Source organism: Rhincodon typus, chromosome 15 (genome assembly GCF_021869965.1).
Source record: "Rhincodon typus isolate 14 chromosome 15, sRhiTyp1.1, whole genome shotgun sequence".
Classification (NCBI taxonomy): Eukaryota; Metazoa; Chordata; class Chondrichthyes; order Orectolobiformes; family Rhincodontidae; genus Rhincodon; species Rhincodon typus.
This window is the reverse complement of record NC_063346.1, coordinates 45,777,044-45,793,830: the sequence shown is the minus strand read 5'-3', so window position 1 is coordinate 45,793,830 and position 16,787 is coordinate 45,777,044. Positions and strand designations below refer to the sequence as shown.

Sequence of the window (16,787 nt, the reverse complement as noted above, 5' to 3'; positions counted from 1 at the left end):
ATCAGAGTTAACGTTTCGGGTCCTTCACAGATGCTGCCAGACCTGCTTAGCTTTTCCAGCAGCTTTGTTTTTGTTGCGAAGAGATTAGGCACTTGCCTGCCACTTTTGTTGTGAGATTACCTGACCTGGACTGGCAAATCATTGTTTCTTTGAATATTGATGGAACTTCATGTTTAACACTGTCTTACATGTAAGCTAAGTCACTTGGAAATGGTGTGAATGAATGATTTTTTTAATGGTGTATTTTAGGTAATTGTCTGTCAAATTTGATAGCAGCAGTGGAAAATGAAGATAATTTATTAAAAAACACAGTTGAACTCTGCCTTGATTTAACTGATAATTCAAAGGCTTCAGCGTCTACATCGTCCTTCTTATTGCCATCAATTAATCAAGCTACAGGATGGAAAACGTTGAGCAGAAAAGAAAAGGTACAGTACTTTCAATTGTTTTCTCATTTATTTTCAGTTGATATGATGCATTCATTCTGCTTGAATGTAGAGGATTGAGGTGCAGTCTGATTGCAGTAGATTATAAAATTTAGGCCCGGGTTCATGTTCAGTCAAAATTGATGGAATGAAAATCTTTCGTGTTCTGTTCACTAAAGGGTTTGAAGTGAAAGCCTTGGCCACTTATTATTTCCCATCTACTGTCTATTACTTGACGATACCATCTGTAAATGTCAAAATTCAAACTCACCATTACCCCTCTCAACCCCTTCACTGTCATGAATTTGAATTTTGAGATTCTGGACAGACTGAAACTGTTCTTGAGCCTCAAACTGATCCCTGTTCAATTGTATGAGCGTTTTTTAAAAAAAAAACCTATTAGTTGTAAACTATGCAGTGATGTAAAAACTGGTACGAATTACGTTTACCATTTTCAGCAGGGGCAGAACTGTGTAAAAATTATCTTCCAAATGTTGTTATTGTAAGGCAGTAGTGAGCAGCATAAACCTGGACCATTATTCTATCTACAGCCTGTTCGCCCTCAGCTTAAGAAACATTGCTCTTCCCTGTTGAACTAAACTTGGAAGAAGCACTGATAAGAGGGTAGCAGGGCACAGACTGTTCTTTGAGTGGGAAACTTCACTGCCTGTCACCAAGTGTGGATTTGGAGCACCATTACTGACAACTGTCAGAATGTTGAGTGTACCACCACCATGTTAAACAGGATAGATTCAGAACAAATGTAGCAGTTCAAACTGGAAATCCATGAGATTCCATGGGTCATCATCAACAGTAGGATTGCATTCAGCCAGAGTCTAAAATCTCCAAGACAGAGATGTCTCTCCATGTGCCATTACTATTAAGCATGATCTTTGAGTGACAAGTGGATACATTGAGTGGACCTACGAGATCCACGTCTGTAAGGAGAACATCAAATTAACTGCAGCTGTTTGACATCATGTCAGAATTAATTGGCAGATTTCCATCTTTAATGTAGGGCTCCAACTCTTACACTCCTCTAAGCATGAAAGCTATGTGAGCCATTCAGGAGGCACTTATAGATATCCATGCTCCATACAGAGGACCTCTGGCTTCTGTAAGTCCGTCTTCAGGAGAACTATAGGTCAAAATTTCATGCCTTGTGTATTGTAGTATTTGTTAGTGGTCACATAATTTAACATCTTAGAGATTTATTGGAAATCTATTTGCATAGCATCGATTGTCCTTGATTAACCCAAATACTTCTAAGTGAATATTAATTTTATGTTATAGTTCCAGGAGCTTATCATTTCCTGACCTTAGGCTGATTCACCTTTTTGAAGATATCGGCTGGTAGCTCTCAATATCTTGCCCAAGCAGACATTTTGTTGCCTGGGCAATGCGTTGGTTGACTCAGGATAACAGGAATCCAATCTCTTAGTCACGTTATCTCAGTGTCACAAAATTTAACCATTGTCTTGGGAATTTCAGGATGTAGATCATTATACTTGTGCAAATTTTGACTGAACTCACTTGCTCATTTATGTAATAAACTAATTACTGCCTTCCCCTTAAAAACCTGCCATGATCCATTTGGGAATTTCTGACTTGTTATCATTTCCTGTTGCTCGTTTCAGTGGAGTTTATGCCAGTTGTTAGTTAATATGATTGGCTCAGTAGTCAATGATCACAATCACACCTGGTTGAATCACTTTGCTTATGGTTGATTTGAAATTATACTACTTTTGGCATAGGCAATTTTATAAGTAGCTGTACATTTGCATCATTTTCAAATTACAAATAAAGCAGGTGAGTTTACATTTCAGACATCATGAACTCTTGTGAAGTGGTATTATCCCTACCTCTGGGTGAGAAGTCCAGATTCAAATCCCAATTGCCAAGCAGGTGTGTTATAAGGTATTCGAATAAGCTAATTAAAAATAATTTTAAATATGAAAGAAACCAGAATGTTAAATGTTTTGATAGTTTCACATATGTGTGTTGTAATTTTTCCCAAACAAGCTAGTGAAAATTCTTCATCGCTAGGAAAAATTGTTATGTTTGATATTGTATGAAGAAGAATAATGTTCTAAGATGGAAACAATGATATTTATATAGTCATTATGTTGAGTTGCTTTTCTTCCAATAGAACACAAAAGGTATCTTCAGTATTCCTGACACTATGCTTATGATTTCATCTAATCAAGAGGAAGCCTTAAGTAATATAAAAGGTAATTAAGCTATGTAGCACCCATAATTTATTCAGTGGGAAATATAAATTTAACAAGATTTTATTGATTTTGTGTTATTTTGCTTTGTTTTTAAATGTATTGCTTGCTGTGTTCACCTCCATTGGTGTGCTTTGTCCCTCAGTAAAGTAAAGTTGTCAACAATTGCAATTCTTTTAAGTAAGAATGGCAGGCAAATCACCCAATGAAAATCTGAAGAAATCTCAGCTGATTTGCTTGTTCTTGAACGATGCTGAGCTTCTTGAATGTTGTTGCAGCTGGAATCAGCCAGGCAACTGGATTGCACCCCTTGTATCTTGTAGATGGAGGGTTGGCTTTGGGAAATCAGTAGGTGACTAATGTGATGCAGAATTACCAGTCCTTGTAGTATATATATGGCTGGTCCAGTTCAGTTCATGGCCGATGCTCACCCTCAACATGTTAGTGGAGGATTTGGTGATATATTAATACTGTTTAATATCAAGAGAAAATGTCTCTTGTTTGAGATGGTCTTTGCCAGGTAGTTGTGTGGTATGAATATTTATTGCCACTTATCAGCCCAAGTTTGATTGTTGTCCAGGTCTTGTTGCATATGTACATTGCCTTAACATTTGAGGATTGGCGAATGCCACTGAACATTTCTACTTTAAAAGAATTCCCAGCCTGATCCTAAGTATCAAAGGACTATCACAGATGAAGCAGCTGAAGATGGTAGCCACTACCTGAAACCACTAGCCTGTGGAACTTCTGCAATGTTCTCGGACCAAGGTGAAAGGCATACAATAGCTAGCTTAACTTTGGGTTTGCTATAAATCCGATCAGTGGTGAGTTTTGCCAATGGAATCAGGCAAACATCAGAATAGCAAGAGAGGCTATTCTGATTTTTGCCTGATTCCATTGGCTCGCATTTTGCTAGTAATTTTTCGTGTTGCACTTGGTCAAATGCTGCGTTGATGTTAGGTGCAGTTACACTCACTCCAACTTATTTGGCCCAAGGCTAAAATGAGGCTTTCAGTTGAGTAGCCTTGGCACAATCTAAATTGCATTAGTAAGCAAGTTAATGCTGAGTGAGTGGTGCTTTCCATAATTTTGATTTATCATAGACTAATGTGGCAGTAATTGATTGGATTGGATTTATCCTGGTTCTTGTGGGCAGGAAATAGCTAGCCATTTTTCCATATTGTTGCCATATACATGTCAGTGTTGCAGCTGTGCTGGAACAGCCTGGTTAAGGGCATAGCTAATTTCAGTATTATGACCAAATATTTGTAAGGGCCCAAAGCCTTTGTGGTATCCAGTGCCTATACCCATTTCTCGATCTGACCAAGAAATCAAAGTAATTAGTTGTAAACTGTCGGGAAAACTAATGTGCTTGCATTTTTACCATTTAGAATGGAAGGATGATTTTGTATGCACTGAAGATGCAGATTCTGAGACGGAGCAAAATGACGGCACAGATGTATTCTTACATAATGCAGGTCTGTTTTTATATAATGAGGGCAATAACTTTTTGAAGTCGTGTGTTAAGTACAGTAGCATTTTAAAAGTAACTTTTAAACGGAAGTAAATGGAATTTGGCAACTGAGAGTACCAATATCCTACAACTAACCACTGATATGGGAAAGCAAACCTCTATAGATGTTGGAGCAATATGAAATGTCTTATTTCAATATTTGCATTCTTCTGCATGTATACAGTGGCTTTAACAAATTGACTTAACTCAGCTCTTACAAGAAGGTCGCTATCCCAACAGTCTTCCTCAAGCCATTATGATTGTGCATAGTTTCTCATTTAAAGTAAGTAGTTAATCAAAATCTGTCGAAATTTCAAATCATATACTTAGGATTTTAAAAATTGGAAGCACAAAGCACATTGTTTTAGTTCCCAGATATCAGCCTAGAAACATAGCAGGCAGGTCTAGACTCCTAATCACTATCAAAAGATTGTGGTTGAAATGCTAAATATCTAATCATTGAGTGAGGTGTTATGGACCAGACCAGATCCCCTCCAAATGTTTTAAGCAGGTAGCCTGGACCCGACTTTTTCTTATTTTAAAGGCAAATGTAAAGTTCTGTGTTCCAGATGCAATTTGACAGGTCTAACTACTTGACGTTAAGCAAAACACAATTTATTCAAACACTATAGATAAAATACAACAAAAAAAACCTAGAATGACAACTCTATTGGAAAACTTAACAGAATAATAGATACAGCAACTATTACTATTTAACTGTTCCAATATAGTAACAACCCATAGACACATCCTTTCGGAAAATGTCAAATTCAGAAAACCGATTTCGTCTCGCATGCAATCCAGCAGCCTAAGAAGAGAACCCCCACCTTTTGGCTGTAATCAAGAGAGGGAAAAATAGCTTCCACTTATTTCACGCCGACAACAGCCACTGCTGAAAATTAACTAAAAATCATTGATCTGTGAGTGTTTGACCACACCTACTCAGGCTGCTTCTATTATTCCAACTTTTAAAAAAAAACTCCCAAGGCCTCACTAGTTATTTACCTTCTCATAGACTGCTCATAACGTATCCCAAATCTCTCTCTCTAAGAAACCAGGACAAAACACACCTCTTAAAGCCACAGCATTGACACAGAGGGCATGATTGTCTTCAATAGGAATTCATGGTTAAAAATCCTGCAGACACTTGCTAACTGAATGACTGAGGCTTGCATGCTTGTATAGGGTACGATAAGGCATCTGTGGAGCTGTACTCCAATAAGCAAGAGGTTGGTTAGTTCATTTAGCTGGACAGCTGGTTTATAGTGCAGTGACGCCAGTAGTGTTGGCTCGATTCCCACACTTCCATTACAGTGAAGGACTCTCCTTCTTAAATTTTCCCCTTGCCTGAGGCGTAGTGACCCTCAGGTTACACCACCATCACTCTAATAAGAGAACAGACCTATGGCAACTTTATCTTTTTATACTCCATTGTGGATCAGTGTCATTAGGGGTAATAGCGAAGATTGGAAAAAATAGGAAAGAGGGATTAAATCAGCATTAATACTGTCTGATATATTTTTTAAGAGTCTAATAAAACAGCTGAGTAGAATTTGGTGTCATGTGTTACAGAGGGACAGGAACCTGCACCTTCACAGAATCCTTGGAATGCAGTATCACCTTTGCGTCTTGGTGGAATTCCATCTTCAGAGGGTGAGTAATGTTCTTGCATTGAAGCTGTCTATATGGAATTTGTATGTTCTTGTGTCTGTATGGGTTTTTGCTGGGTCCTCTGGTTTCCTCCCACAGTCCAAAGATGTGCAGGTTAGGTGGATTGATCATGCTAAATTGCATTGTAGTGTCCAGAGATGTGTAGAGTAGGTATTCTGGTCATGATTAATGCAGAGTTATAGGGATAGGGTCGGGGGTAGGTCTGGGTGGGCTGCTGTTTGGAGGGTTGGTGCACCCAATAGGTCAAATGGCCTCTATCTGCAATGTAGGGATTCTGAGTCTAAATTTCCAAACAGAATAACTTGAGAATTAAAGACTCAACGTTAATGTTTATTGAAGTGATCAATACCTAACAAGTTATTTGATAGTGAATGTTGCAGAGCCAATCTCTGAAGTCTGACTTTTTAAATATTTTCTTGTGCTGAGCAATGAGTCTTTGACTTTTTTGGAAATAGCCTGCAACAACGTCTGTTTAGATGGGTTAGCAGTTGTTTGTAAATGTTAGTTCTGTTATGTTTCTACTTTTGGATTCAACTTAGGAGATCAAGGAATGACCAGTGCTGTGGAAATGGGGAGTTATATTGTAATTTGTTGTCTGGGATGTTTATCATTGGAAAGTGCTTTGGGTAAATTGTTAATTATGAATGGACTAGAAGTTAAACATAATTGAAATTATGTACAAAGAAAAATGTATACATTTGAACAACTTTGATTCACTAATAGATGAAAAGAAATGGTGTTCAGAATGTGAAAAACATCTGTAAGATAGCAATTGCAGTAGGCAGAAACAGTTACATAATGAGATGATGGGGGAGGGTGGATTTCTACTTTTTGAAGATACTATTCGTGTTCAAGTCAGCCTCCTACGTTGTAACCCAAAATTTTGGTTTCATCTTCTTGAATTTTACACAAATACATACTCATGGTATAATTTTTCTTGTTTCTGGGATTTTTCTGTGCACTGATCAGTTAAAATGCAACAGTTACATTTCAAAAATAATTCCTCAGCTGGGAAATGCTTTGGGATTTCCTGAGAGTTTGTGAAGTGATAAATAAAAGGTCTTTTTTTAAAAAAATTATTGCCTGGACCTATTCTGTATCGTGTGAAATTGGCTTATGCATGTGGACTGGAGGGTAGAAGTTATAATGCTTGTGTTTGTGTATTTAAAGTAGTGGAGGAGTTGAATGGTGTGGTTTCCCATTCTGATTAGTATGGATTGACCTCTGTTGGGAGGATGATTCTCAGGGAGGAAAGTGAATTTGGAAAATTGGTTGTGTAAAGAAGGGAAATACTTAATCCTTTTAATGCCTTTGGGAGGGTGGCAGGCTCAATCCCGGCCTGTTAGTTTATCCTTTTAGGTTTTTTTTTTAGAGCATGACTGTTGCCAGCTCTATGTTTATAATGGATTCTTTGACAGCTGGTGGGGTTAATATGAATGGTCTTTTCACCACTTAATTTAAAATGTAATTAAGGAAATTGGTTATGTACAGGTGAATAAACACATTACTAAAGTGTTTATGAATTAGAAATTACATTCGTCAATTTCCAGGGGCATTGCACATGGGAGTAAATCTCGCTTGTGAATCCCAAGGGATCCAGAATCAATGGATGGATGAGAGTGTATCAGGGTGTGTTGGTATAATTCAATTCCCATTTTAAATTATAAATTCTGTCTTTGTATTTTGTTACAAATTCTACTGTCCATTTTTTTTATAGTAGAAATCACATCTGTATGCAAACTGGCCCTGCTTTACTTGCAGCCCCCACTTCCCTACAAGTTGGTGGTTTGGTGTTTCGATAATAAGTGTGCTTCTTGGAGTTTGTATTGAAGATGTTGACTGGAAATTTGTTTTGGTGGAAGGACTGAATGAAATAGCATAATTAATATATAACATTTTTGTTTTATTGCAGAAACTTATCTTTCATGTGTTTCAGAACCTTGTGAGAAGCATGTTGATAAATGCACTGGTTGTCTGTCTTCCACATTTCATGATATTCCTGGCTGCAGCAGGCAAGCCATTAAGCTTCAGCTTTCAGATGACAGTACACAAGATGCAGAGGAATCATTAGAGTTGTATACAGATGGGTCTCAGCAAGAGCAGCCACATTCAGAAATGTGTGCTGGAAGCCCCTTGCACACGTTAATCAAAAGTACAGACAGTAAAGTGACAAATGTGGCAGAGCCTGAGGAGATACCTGCTAAACCTGAAGACAACAGGGAGAAATCTCTCAACCACAGCATGACTGCCTGCAACCGTTTGTTTAAGAATATATCCCCTTTATCGGTTGCAGCTGACAATTGTAGCAAGTTGAATCGTGTGGGCTTGTTCAAAAGCATTGCCCCTCTGACATCAACAACAGGAGGTAGTCATGCAAATGTAAGTGGGAGTCCAGATACACCTGTACTTAATGACACAACAGCAGCTAGAAACATTGTGCTGGAAGCAGACGAACAACAGCTTGATGGTGAAAATGAAGAAACCTATGAAATTCATAGAGGTGTCAAAAGGAAACGGCAATTTACAGATTCAGATCATGAACCACATAGAAACAAAGTTGACCTGAGCACTAGCTGGAAGTGTACAACTTTAAATGGGGGCCAGAACTCATGTAATGTCAGTAGTGATGGAACTTTCGTTGGAACAGATCATTTTAAAGAAATAACCAATGATGTTTGTCAGGTGAATGCCACAGCTACATGTAAAGAGTCTTGTAGAAGGCAAGAAGGTAGTAGGGATACAAACTTGAAAGATACTGATTTGAGGAATACATCAGAAAACAAAATGAAAATGGTGTCGAGAAAGTATAATAAACTTCATTTTTTACCTGCGAGACCACCTCAACAAGTCCGAGATTGCAAAAGACCAGCATTCTCAGAAGTTCCTGATGTTCAGCCCACGGAAAATGTTGCTGCCAGTGTTAATCTTGTGCTTTCTCACAATGCTAAGCAGGACAAAGTTAAATCTCTGGTAAGCAATCTGACAAGCAGTAACTCGAAGAAAGCAACCTGAGCCTGTCCAGCTTCTCTTCAGATCTAAAATGCAGCAATCTAGGCAACATGCTGGTGAATGTGTTCCCTCCAGTCCAATCTCACCCTTCCTAAAGAGTGGTGACACATTTCAGCTATGGCCTAACCAAAGTTTTTTTGTGCAGCTCCAAGTAACTCCCCTCCTCTTATAATGTGTCATGACTGCTAAAGATATGTGTCCGGTATGCTTTCTTAATCATCCTATTAACTTGTCCTGCCACTATCAGGGATAATTGGACAAGCATCCCAAGATCCCTCATCTTTTCAGTGTCTTGTCTGTCGTTGAGTAATCCCATGTTTTCTTCCTTCTTCCAAAGTGCATCACCTGGCATTTATCAGGTTAAATTTCACCTACCCATCTGACCAATCTGTTTATATTTTCCTGTAACCTAACTCCTTCCTCTTCCCTGTCAACCACCTGGCCAATCTTTATGTCATCTGCAAACTTGCACACCATCCCTCCTGCATTGATATCCATATCATTTATATATCACATACAATAAAGAACCTATGATCCCTGTGGCACATCACTGGACACCAGCATCTAGTCACACAAACCCTTGCCTCTCACAGGAGCCTAGGATATAACTGTTCTGGACTTGGGATTTGTCCAATTTTAGGCCTGCTAAAACCTCCAATACTTCCTGGCTCCTTATGTCAGTGTTGTCAAGAACCATTCAGACCCTCTGCACAAATTTTGTACTCATGTCCTCCTCTTGAGTAAAGACAGAATGATGTACCCTCCAGCCCTACCAATGTCGTCCAGCTCCTTTGGTGCTTAATGGGCCCTACTCTTTCCCTGGTTATGGTCTTTCCTCTTAATGTACTTGTAGAAAATATTGGGATTATCACTAATATTACCTGCCAGTGTTTTTTCATGCACCCTCTTTTCTCTCCAAATTGCTTTTTAAGTTCTCCCCTGCACTTTCTGTACTTGCTCGGACCTCTTTTGATTTGCTCCTTTTGCACCTGCTTCTTTCTTAGCCAGTCCTGAATATTCCAGTTCTTCCAGGGTTCTCTGGGCTTGTTCCCTTTACAGTGACATGTAGGAGCAACATTTTGGACCTGCACTCTCCCCATTTCCTTTTTCAATACCCCACTGTACTGTTGTAGATTTTCCTATAAGTAGCTGTTCTAAGTCTACTTTGCTCAGTCTACTTAGCTTATTTTTAACTTGCTTAATTCATTGTTTACTTTAGTTCTTTTTTTTTCATCATTGCAAAGTTTATCACTTGGATAGTGTACTTTTGATTGATCCTTTGTAAATCCAGCAATGTACTGCAGGAGCTTCTGTAAGCTTAAAGGTTTCTCATATGAATCATAAATACCTTTCTATAATCTTTGCAGAGACATCCTGATGGAAGCCAATTTTTGTACACCTATCCAGAACCCACTCACGAACTGATATCTCAGGTGAACTCTGTAAGGTTTGTATTCTGCATAAATGCCGTTTTGTTCTTTAAAGTTATCTCATTTCCATTTCCATCTGTGCTTCCACTCAGTGAATACCACTCTTATATCATTAGTATTCCTTGGTTAACCCACTTGCAACCAACAATTTTCCTTCCTCCTGTTACAATACCACAAAAGAGTGATGAACTCTCTTCATAGTGTAGTCCCAGTAGGAACGCAGATTGAGAATGGTCCTGCTTTCTATTTCCTGCATCACACATAATTGCCTAGATGATTACCTATGAAACAAGATTTTCGTAGTGCTTTTCAGCATAGGGAAATGTTTGACATTTTGTGGGATTATTGTTGGGAAGGTAAAAGCCTGATTAAACTGGGATGCCTTGATAAGGCTTTTGAAAGCAAGGAGAGAGGTGATAAGGTGGAGAAAATTCCAAAGAGTTGGGAAAAGAATTTTCTGCAAGAGCAGCTAATAATGGTGATAGGGAAAATAAGGAGTAAACTAGTGCTGGAGGAGCAGAAGATTTATGAAGCAATGTGTAATTGGAGTATATCAGAGTGAATTGAGCTCTCGGAGATGTTTGAAATTGATTTTAAAATTGATTTCTAAGAGTTCTGGAAATCAATAGGGCTTGGTAAGGTATAGGTAACAATGTGGACTGCTAGATTCTGCATTAAGAGCCAGTGTTTAGAGAAATCAAGTTGCAATCTGATGAAGAATGGACTAGGAATGTGGCAGGAGAGGAAGAGTGGTAGGGACAGAGATGTGCCATGGGTTCAAAGGTGTTTAATAATAGACTGTAGACAGGAGAGATGCTCAACTGTGGGTCAAGCAGTTTGCCAAGATTTCATTAGTCACTATATATATATATTAAGAGTAAAAGGGTAGCTACGGAAAGAATAGGTCCCCTTAAAGATCAGCATGGCCGTCTATGTGTGGTGTCACAGGAGATGGGGGAGAGTTTTAATGAAAATTTCTCCTCGGTGTATGCTGAGGTGAGAATCAAGGATGCTAAGGAAACAAGTGGGGATGTTTTAGACCACGTACATATTACCAGAGAGGAGGTGTTTGCAACCTTGGATCGCATTAAGGTGGATAAATCCCCTGTGCCTGACCAAGTCCTTTCTCAGACACTGTGGGAGGCTAGGAAAGAAAAGGCAGAAGCCCTTGCAGACATTTTTACTTCATCTTTAGCCACTGGTGAAATTCTGGAAGACTGGAGGTTGGCTAATGTTGTTCCATGGTTTAAGAAAGATAGCAAAGACAAGCTGGGGAACTACAGACCAGTAAGGGGTCTTGATCAGATGGCGAGGTGGGCTGAGGATTGGCAAATGCAATTCAATACAGATAAGTGTGAGGTATTGCACTTTGAAAAGTCAAACCAAGGTAGGACTTATACAGTAAATGGTAAGGTCCTAAGGAGTGTTGTGGAACAGAAGGACCTAGGAGTACAAGTATGTAGTTTGTTCAGAGCGACCTCCCAGGTGGACGGGGTGGTGAAGAAAGCATTTAGCATGCTAGCCTTCATCAATCGATGCATTGAATATAGGAGTTGGGACGTTATGTTACAGTTGTATAAGTCGGTGAGGCTGCACTGGAGTATTTTGTACAGTTTTGGTCACCTGTTATAGGAAAGACATAGTTAAACTGGACAGTGTGCAAAGAAGATTTACGAGGATGTTGCCAGGATTAGTAGCCCTGAGTTATAGGGAGGTTGGCCAAGATAGGACTTTATTCCTTGGAACACAGGGGTGACCTTATTGAGGTGTATAAAATCATGAGGGGCAAGGATAGGGTGAATGCATATAGTCCTTTACCCAGGGATGGGGAATTGAAAACTAGAGAGCATAGGTTTAAGGTGAGAGGGGAAAGATTTAAACAGGACCTGCGGGGCTACTTCTTCATGCAGAGGGTGGTGCATATATGGAATGGGCTGCCAGAGAAAGTGGTTGAGGCAGTACAATAGCAACATTTAAAAAAACATTTGGATAGGTACATGGAGGGGAAGGGTCTAGAGGAATATGGACTAAATGCAGGCAGTTGGAACTAGCTGAGTGGGCAGCATGGTCAGCATTGACCAGTTTGGGCCGAAGAACCTGCTTCCATGTTATATTACTGTATGACTCCATAATGGAGTGAAATTTGTTTGGGAGTCAGTAGTGGTATTGGTCTTGACTTCAAGGACATTTGATAAGGGAGGCATTAATCTTGAAATACAATGCAGGGAATGGCAGATTTGAGCTTTGTATGATTAGTGTAGATTTGCAACAACCTCCACATTGCTATTGAAAGGGAGCATATCCATGATTAGAATAGAAGCCCTCAGTACTCAAGAGATCACAACTGAACAGGAAGAGATGTAATTGGATGGAATTTTAAAAAATATTTGTTTGTGGCATATTGGCATCACTGTCTATTTATCCTATAATGGAGAAAGGAATGGTTGAAGATGGTGGGACTGTGAAGATGATGAGGCAAGAAAGCGAGCTACTGTTGCTCTGGATATTTGGTTAGTGCTCTTAGCAAGGAATCAGCGTATATAGGAAAACTGGCAGTGATGTTTCAGAACTTTAGAAGGAAATGCTGTAGTGGAGCAGCAGTTGGAATGATTTGAGAGATAGAACTAGAATTTGTTTTTAGGAGAATGTTGAAAGTTTGGAAAATCATAAGTACCATACTGATAGGTCGTGAGAATGTAGTTGAAAAAGGAAGAACAAGAACTGGGAGTTGATGGTTTTAGTGATCGTTTTGGTGGTCTCTGTGGCCATGTTTAGTGAGAGTTAGGTGAGCTAAATGATGGAAATGTGGAAAATTGAGGTAAGTACTCAGGAAGGGGACTGTGGTGTGGAAGGCAGTGATTTGAAAAGTAGTTGCAACCTTGATTTTATCCACATTTGCAGTTTGTTGTTATACTGGAACATGCACTAAGAAGAATTCCGAGAAGATGGCAAAGAGAAACTTGGAATTATTTCTCTTTCCATGAAGAACTTTAGTAGTTTTTACTTGCTGTTCATTACTTTTCTAAATCCTTGAATTAATTCCAAATGTACTTATGTCGTTTTAAAACTTGTTGCTAATGCTTTTGTCAAGAATCCGAGTTTCAAATAAGTTGTTGCCAGAGTGGAAAACAAATGAGAATGATTTATTAATAAAGATTATTTCCAATCTATAAAACTTTAGTTTTGTTCTCATTTTGCTGAGTTCAGAACCATAGAATCCCTACAGTCTGGAAGGAGGCCATTCGGCCCATTGAATACGCACTAACCCCCTGAAGAGCATTCCAACCATCCCCATCCCCAGCCCCAGCCCCAGCCCCCACCCTATCCCTATAACCCTGCATTAACCATAGCTCATCCATCTAGCTTACATATCCCTGGAATATTCCCAGGGCAATTTAGCATGGCCAATCCATCTAACCTGCCCATCTTTGGACTGTGGGAGAAAACTGAAACATCCGGCAGAAACCCACGTAAATATGGGGCGAATGTGTGAACTCCACATGGACAATCAGCCAAAGCTGGAATTGAGCCCAGGTCCCTGGCACTGTGAGGCAGCAGTGCTAACCACTGAGCCAACATGCCACTCCAGAAGCTGCTGACATTTTTCTTGTACACTGGTTTAATTTCACAACATCTGCATTTTTTTTTCCAGGGTTCCTTGTGGATTGCTGAAATGGGCTGTTTCTTATCTTACTGGACCAAGTTTGACACACAGTTAACTGCTGTTCCTGGCTGGCATGCAATTGGTCATTTATTTTGTAACAACTTTAGTTAATGACATTGCATTTCCCTTATGTTTTAATGTTGATCCATGTTATTTATTTATATCAGTATTGAATACCACTGCCTCAGGTAAAAATAAACTGACGCACACCAGGGATAGGGATGCTAGTATAACACTGCACGTGTGGGCTGCTCTTGGCACCACTTAGCTGTTTACTCAGAGAAACTATGGCCTGAAACAAGTATCTGTCCATATACCTTTCCAGCCAGAAATAATGCACAACCCTGGAAGGCAAAGGAATTGGAACAAAATGAATGATTCCATGTCCTTAATTAACATAAAGTTCAATTTATTTTGGGAGTTTTGGAGCAGACTAATGATTAGCCTTGTATTGAAGGTTATATAATTATAATAGATAACAATTATAACTAAATACTGTTCTGAACTGTTCATTGGTGTAATTTTGGTTTGTGTGTATTGCATTCATATCAAAGTCCTTTTATAATTTTTTAGAAAATAAAAACTACTCAATTTTTTTTGTAGTTTTAGATGACTGAATTGCTTTTAAATAACAGAGCTATCTATCAAGATGTAATGTGCAAATGTTTTTTGCTCTAACATTGAACCCTAAATTTGCCGCGATAACCCTGTAGTTATTGGTTTGTTCCATCACTTCGTCACCTCCACTTTTCAGTTTCTTAATTTCATCAAAACCTTCAGTGACTTTTATACTAATCATTCCCTTGTAGGACATTTTCACTCCTTGTTCAAGCCCAAGAGATTTAAATAATACATCTATTACTAAATCAGGCTCCACTACATTAGATTCCTGTACTAAACTACTAATTATTCTAGGATTATTTAAGATTTTAGAGTAGAGTTGTAGCTCGGGTTGTGGATGTTGTGGTTGTTTGGCTCACCGAGCTAGTTCGTTGTTCTGCAGACGTTTCATTACCCTGCTGGGTAACATCATCAGTGCAGCCTCCGATGAAGCGCTGTTGTGTTTTCTAGCCTGTTATTTAAACTCTGGTGACGGTTGAGCTGGATTACCTCACTTCCGGTTTTCCTTCGCAATGGAGCGTATATGGGGTCTAGCTTTATGTGTTTATTGATGGCTTTCTAGTGGAGAACCAGGCCTCTAGGAATTCCCATGCTTGTCTGTGTTTTGACTGTCCCAGGATCCTGGTGTTGTCCCAATCGAATTGGTAGTTTTCCTTATCCATGCGGATAGAGATGAGCGAGTATTGGTTGTGTCTTTTTGTTGTCAATTGATGTTTGTGTACTCTTGTTGTTAATTTCCTTCCTGTCTGTCCAATGTAATGTTTGTCGCAGTCTTTGCAGGGAATCTTGTATATGACAGTGGTCCTGTCCATAGTGGGTAGTGGGTCTTTGGTATGGGTTAGCAGTTGGCGTAGTGTTGATGTGGGTTTGTGTGCTACTCTGTGATGCCCTGTGGCCGTGGGAGTTTTGTGGTCAGTATAGATGTGTTCTTGATGTAAGGTAGCATGATGTGTGTGTCGGGGCATGTAGTATCTTCCTGGTGTTATTCGAGTAATAGACATCTTCTGACCCAGTTTTTTGGATATCCATTGTCCTTGAATACCTGGAAGAGGTACTCTTCTCCTTTCTGGCATAGTTCTGTTTTGCTGCAGTGTGTTGTTGCCCGTTTAAATAATGTTCTCACGCAACTTTGTTTGTGTGTGTTAGGGTGGTTGCTGTTGAAATTCAGAACTTAGTCATCGTGTGTGGCTTTCCTGTGTACCTTTGTTGGGAATTCCCCATTGGTCCTGCGTTCCATCATGACACCCAGGAATGGGAGCTGCTTGTTCTTTTCCTCTTCTCTGGTGAATCTGATCCCGGTGAGGGTGTTGTTTATTAGTTCGTGTCTCCTCTAGTTTGGTCCATTTAATAATGACAAAGGTGTCGTCCATGTAGCGTATCCATAGTTTCGGTTGAATTGGCAGAAGGGCCGTACTTCAAGTCTCTGCATCACCGCTTCAGCTATTAGTCCGGAGATAGATGATCCCATGGGTGTCCCAGAGATACAAACTGGCTCCACAGATATGACACAGACCAAAGACCCACCACCCACTATGGACAGGACCAATGTCATATACAAGGTTCGTCCCTGAATCAAAGGAGGTTTGAAAAATTAAGCCAAATTCATCAACTCTCTCACTCGTTACTGAGAATCATACAGTACAGAAGAGGCCCTTTGGCCCATCAAATCTATACCAACAAAACTACTCTAAATCTACACTAGTCTCACTTTCCAGCTCTTGGTCCATAGCTTTAAATGTAATGACTTTTCAAGTGCTCATCCAAGTAGTTTTTAAAGGTTGTTAGGTTTCCTACCACAACTACCGTCTCAGGCAGTGCATTCCTAATTTCCACCACAGTGTGCATGAAAAAGAATTTCCCCAAAGCCCCTCTAAACCTCCTGCCTTTCACCTTAAAATCCCTTGTTACTGACCCTTCAACTATTTTTCAGGGTTAAATTCTATCTCATTAAAATTTCAACTACTCCTAAGAATCTAGGGTGAGGTCTTTCTGGACTCGGGCACTTGTCAGCACTCAGCTCTGACATTTTACTGAGTACCACTTCTATATTTATTGTGATTTCCTAAGTTCCTCCCTCCCATTTCTTAATCTTTCACTACTTCTGGGATGTTACTTGTATCCTCCGTGGTTAAGACAAATGCAAAATACCTGTCCAGTTTATCTGATGTTTCCTTATTTTGCATTAATTTTCTAGTCTTGCTTTCCAAAGGTCCAGTACTCAACTTT

The 16,787-nt window shown here is 39.4% G+C and overlaps 1 protein-coding gene across 2 annotated transcripts; it reads left to right on the top strand.

The window, feature by feature from the left end:
* Positions 1-85: 85 nt before the first annotated feature.
* Positions 86-14,536, top strand: LOC109927018. 2 transcript variants are annotated; one of them, XM_048605750.1, is made up of 7 exons: positions 86-428; positions 2,575-2,656; positions 4,045-4,131; positions 5,739-5,819; positions 7,750-8,807; positions 10,214-10,293; positions 13,929-14,536. In XM_048605750.1, the coding sequence occupies exons 2-7, from the start codon at positions 2,608-2,610 to the stop codon at positions 13,993-13,995; spliced, it is 1,422 nt and encodes a 473-aa protein (XP_048461707.1). In that variant the 5' UTR covers positions 86-428; positions 2,575-2,607; the 3' UTR covers positions 13,996-14,536. The 2 variants fall into 2 exon arrangements, with proteins under 2 accessions (XP_048461707.1, XP_048461708.1); XM_048605751.1 differs by lacking the exons at positions 86-428; positions 2,575-2,656 and adding an exon at positions 2,705-3,421.
* Positions 14,537-16,787: the final 2,251 nt, after the last annotated feature.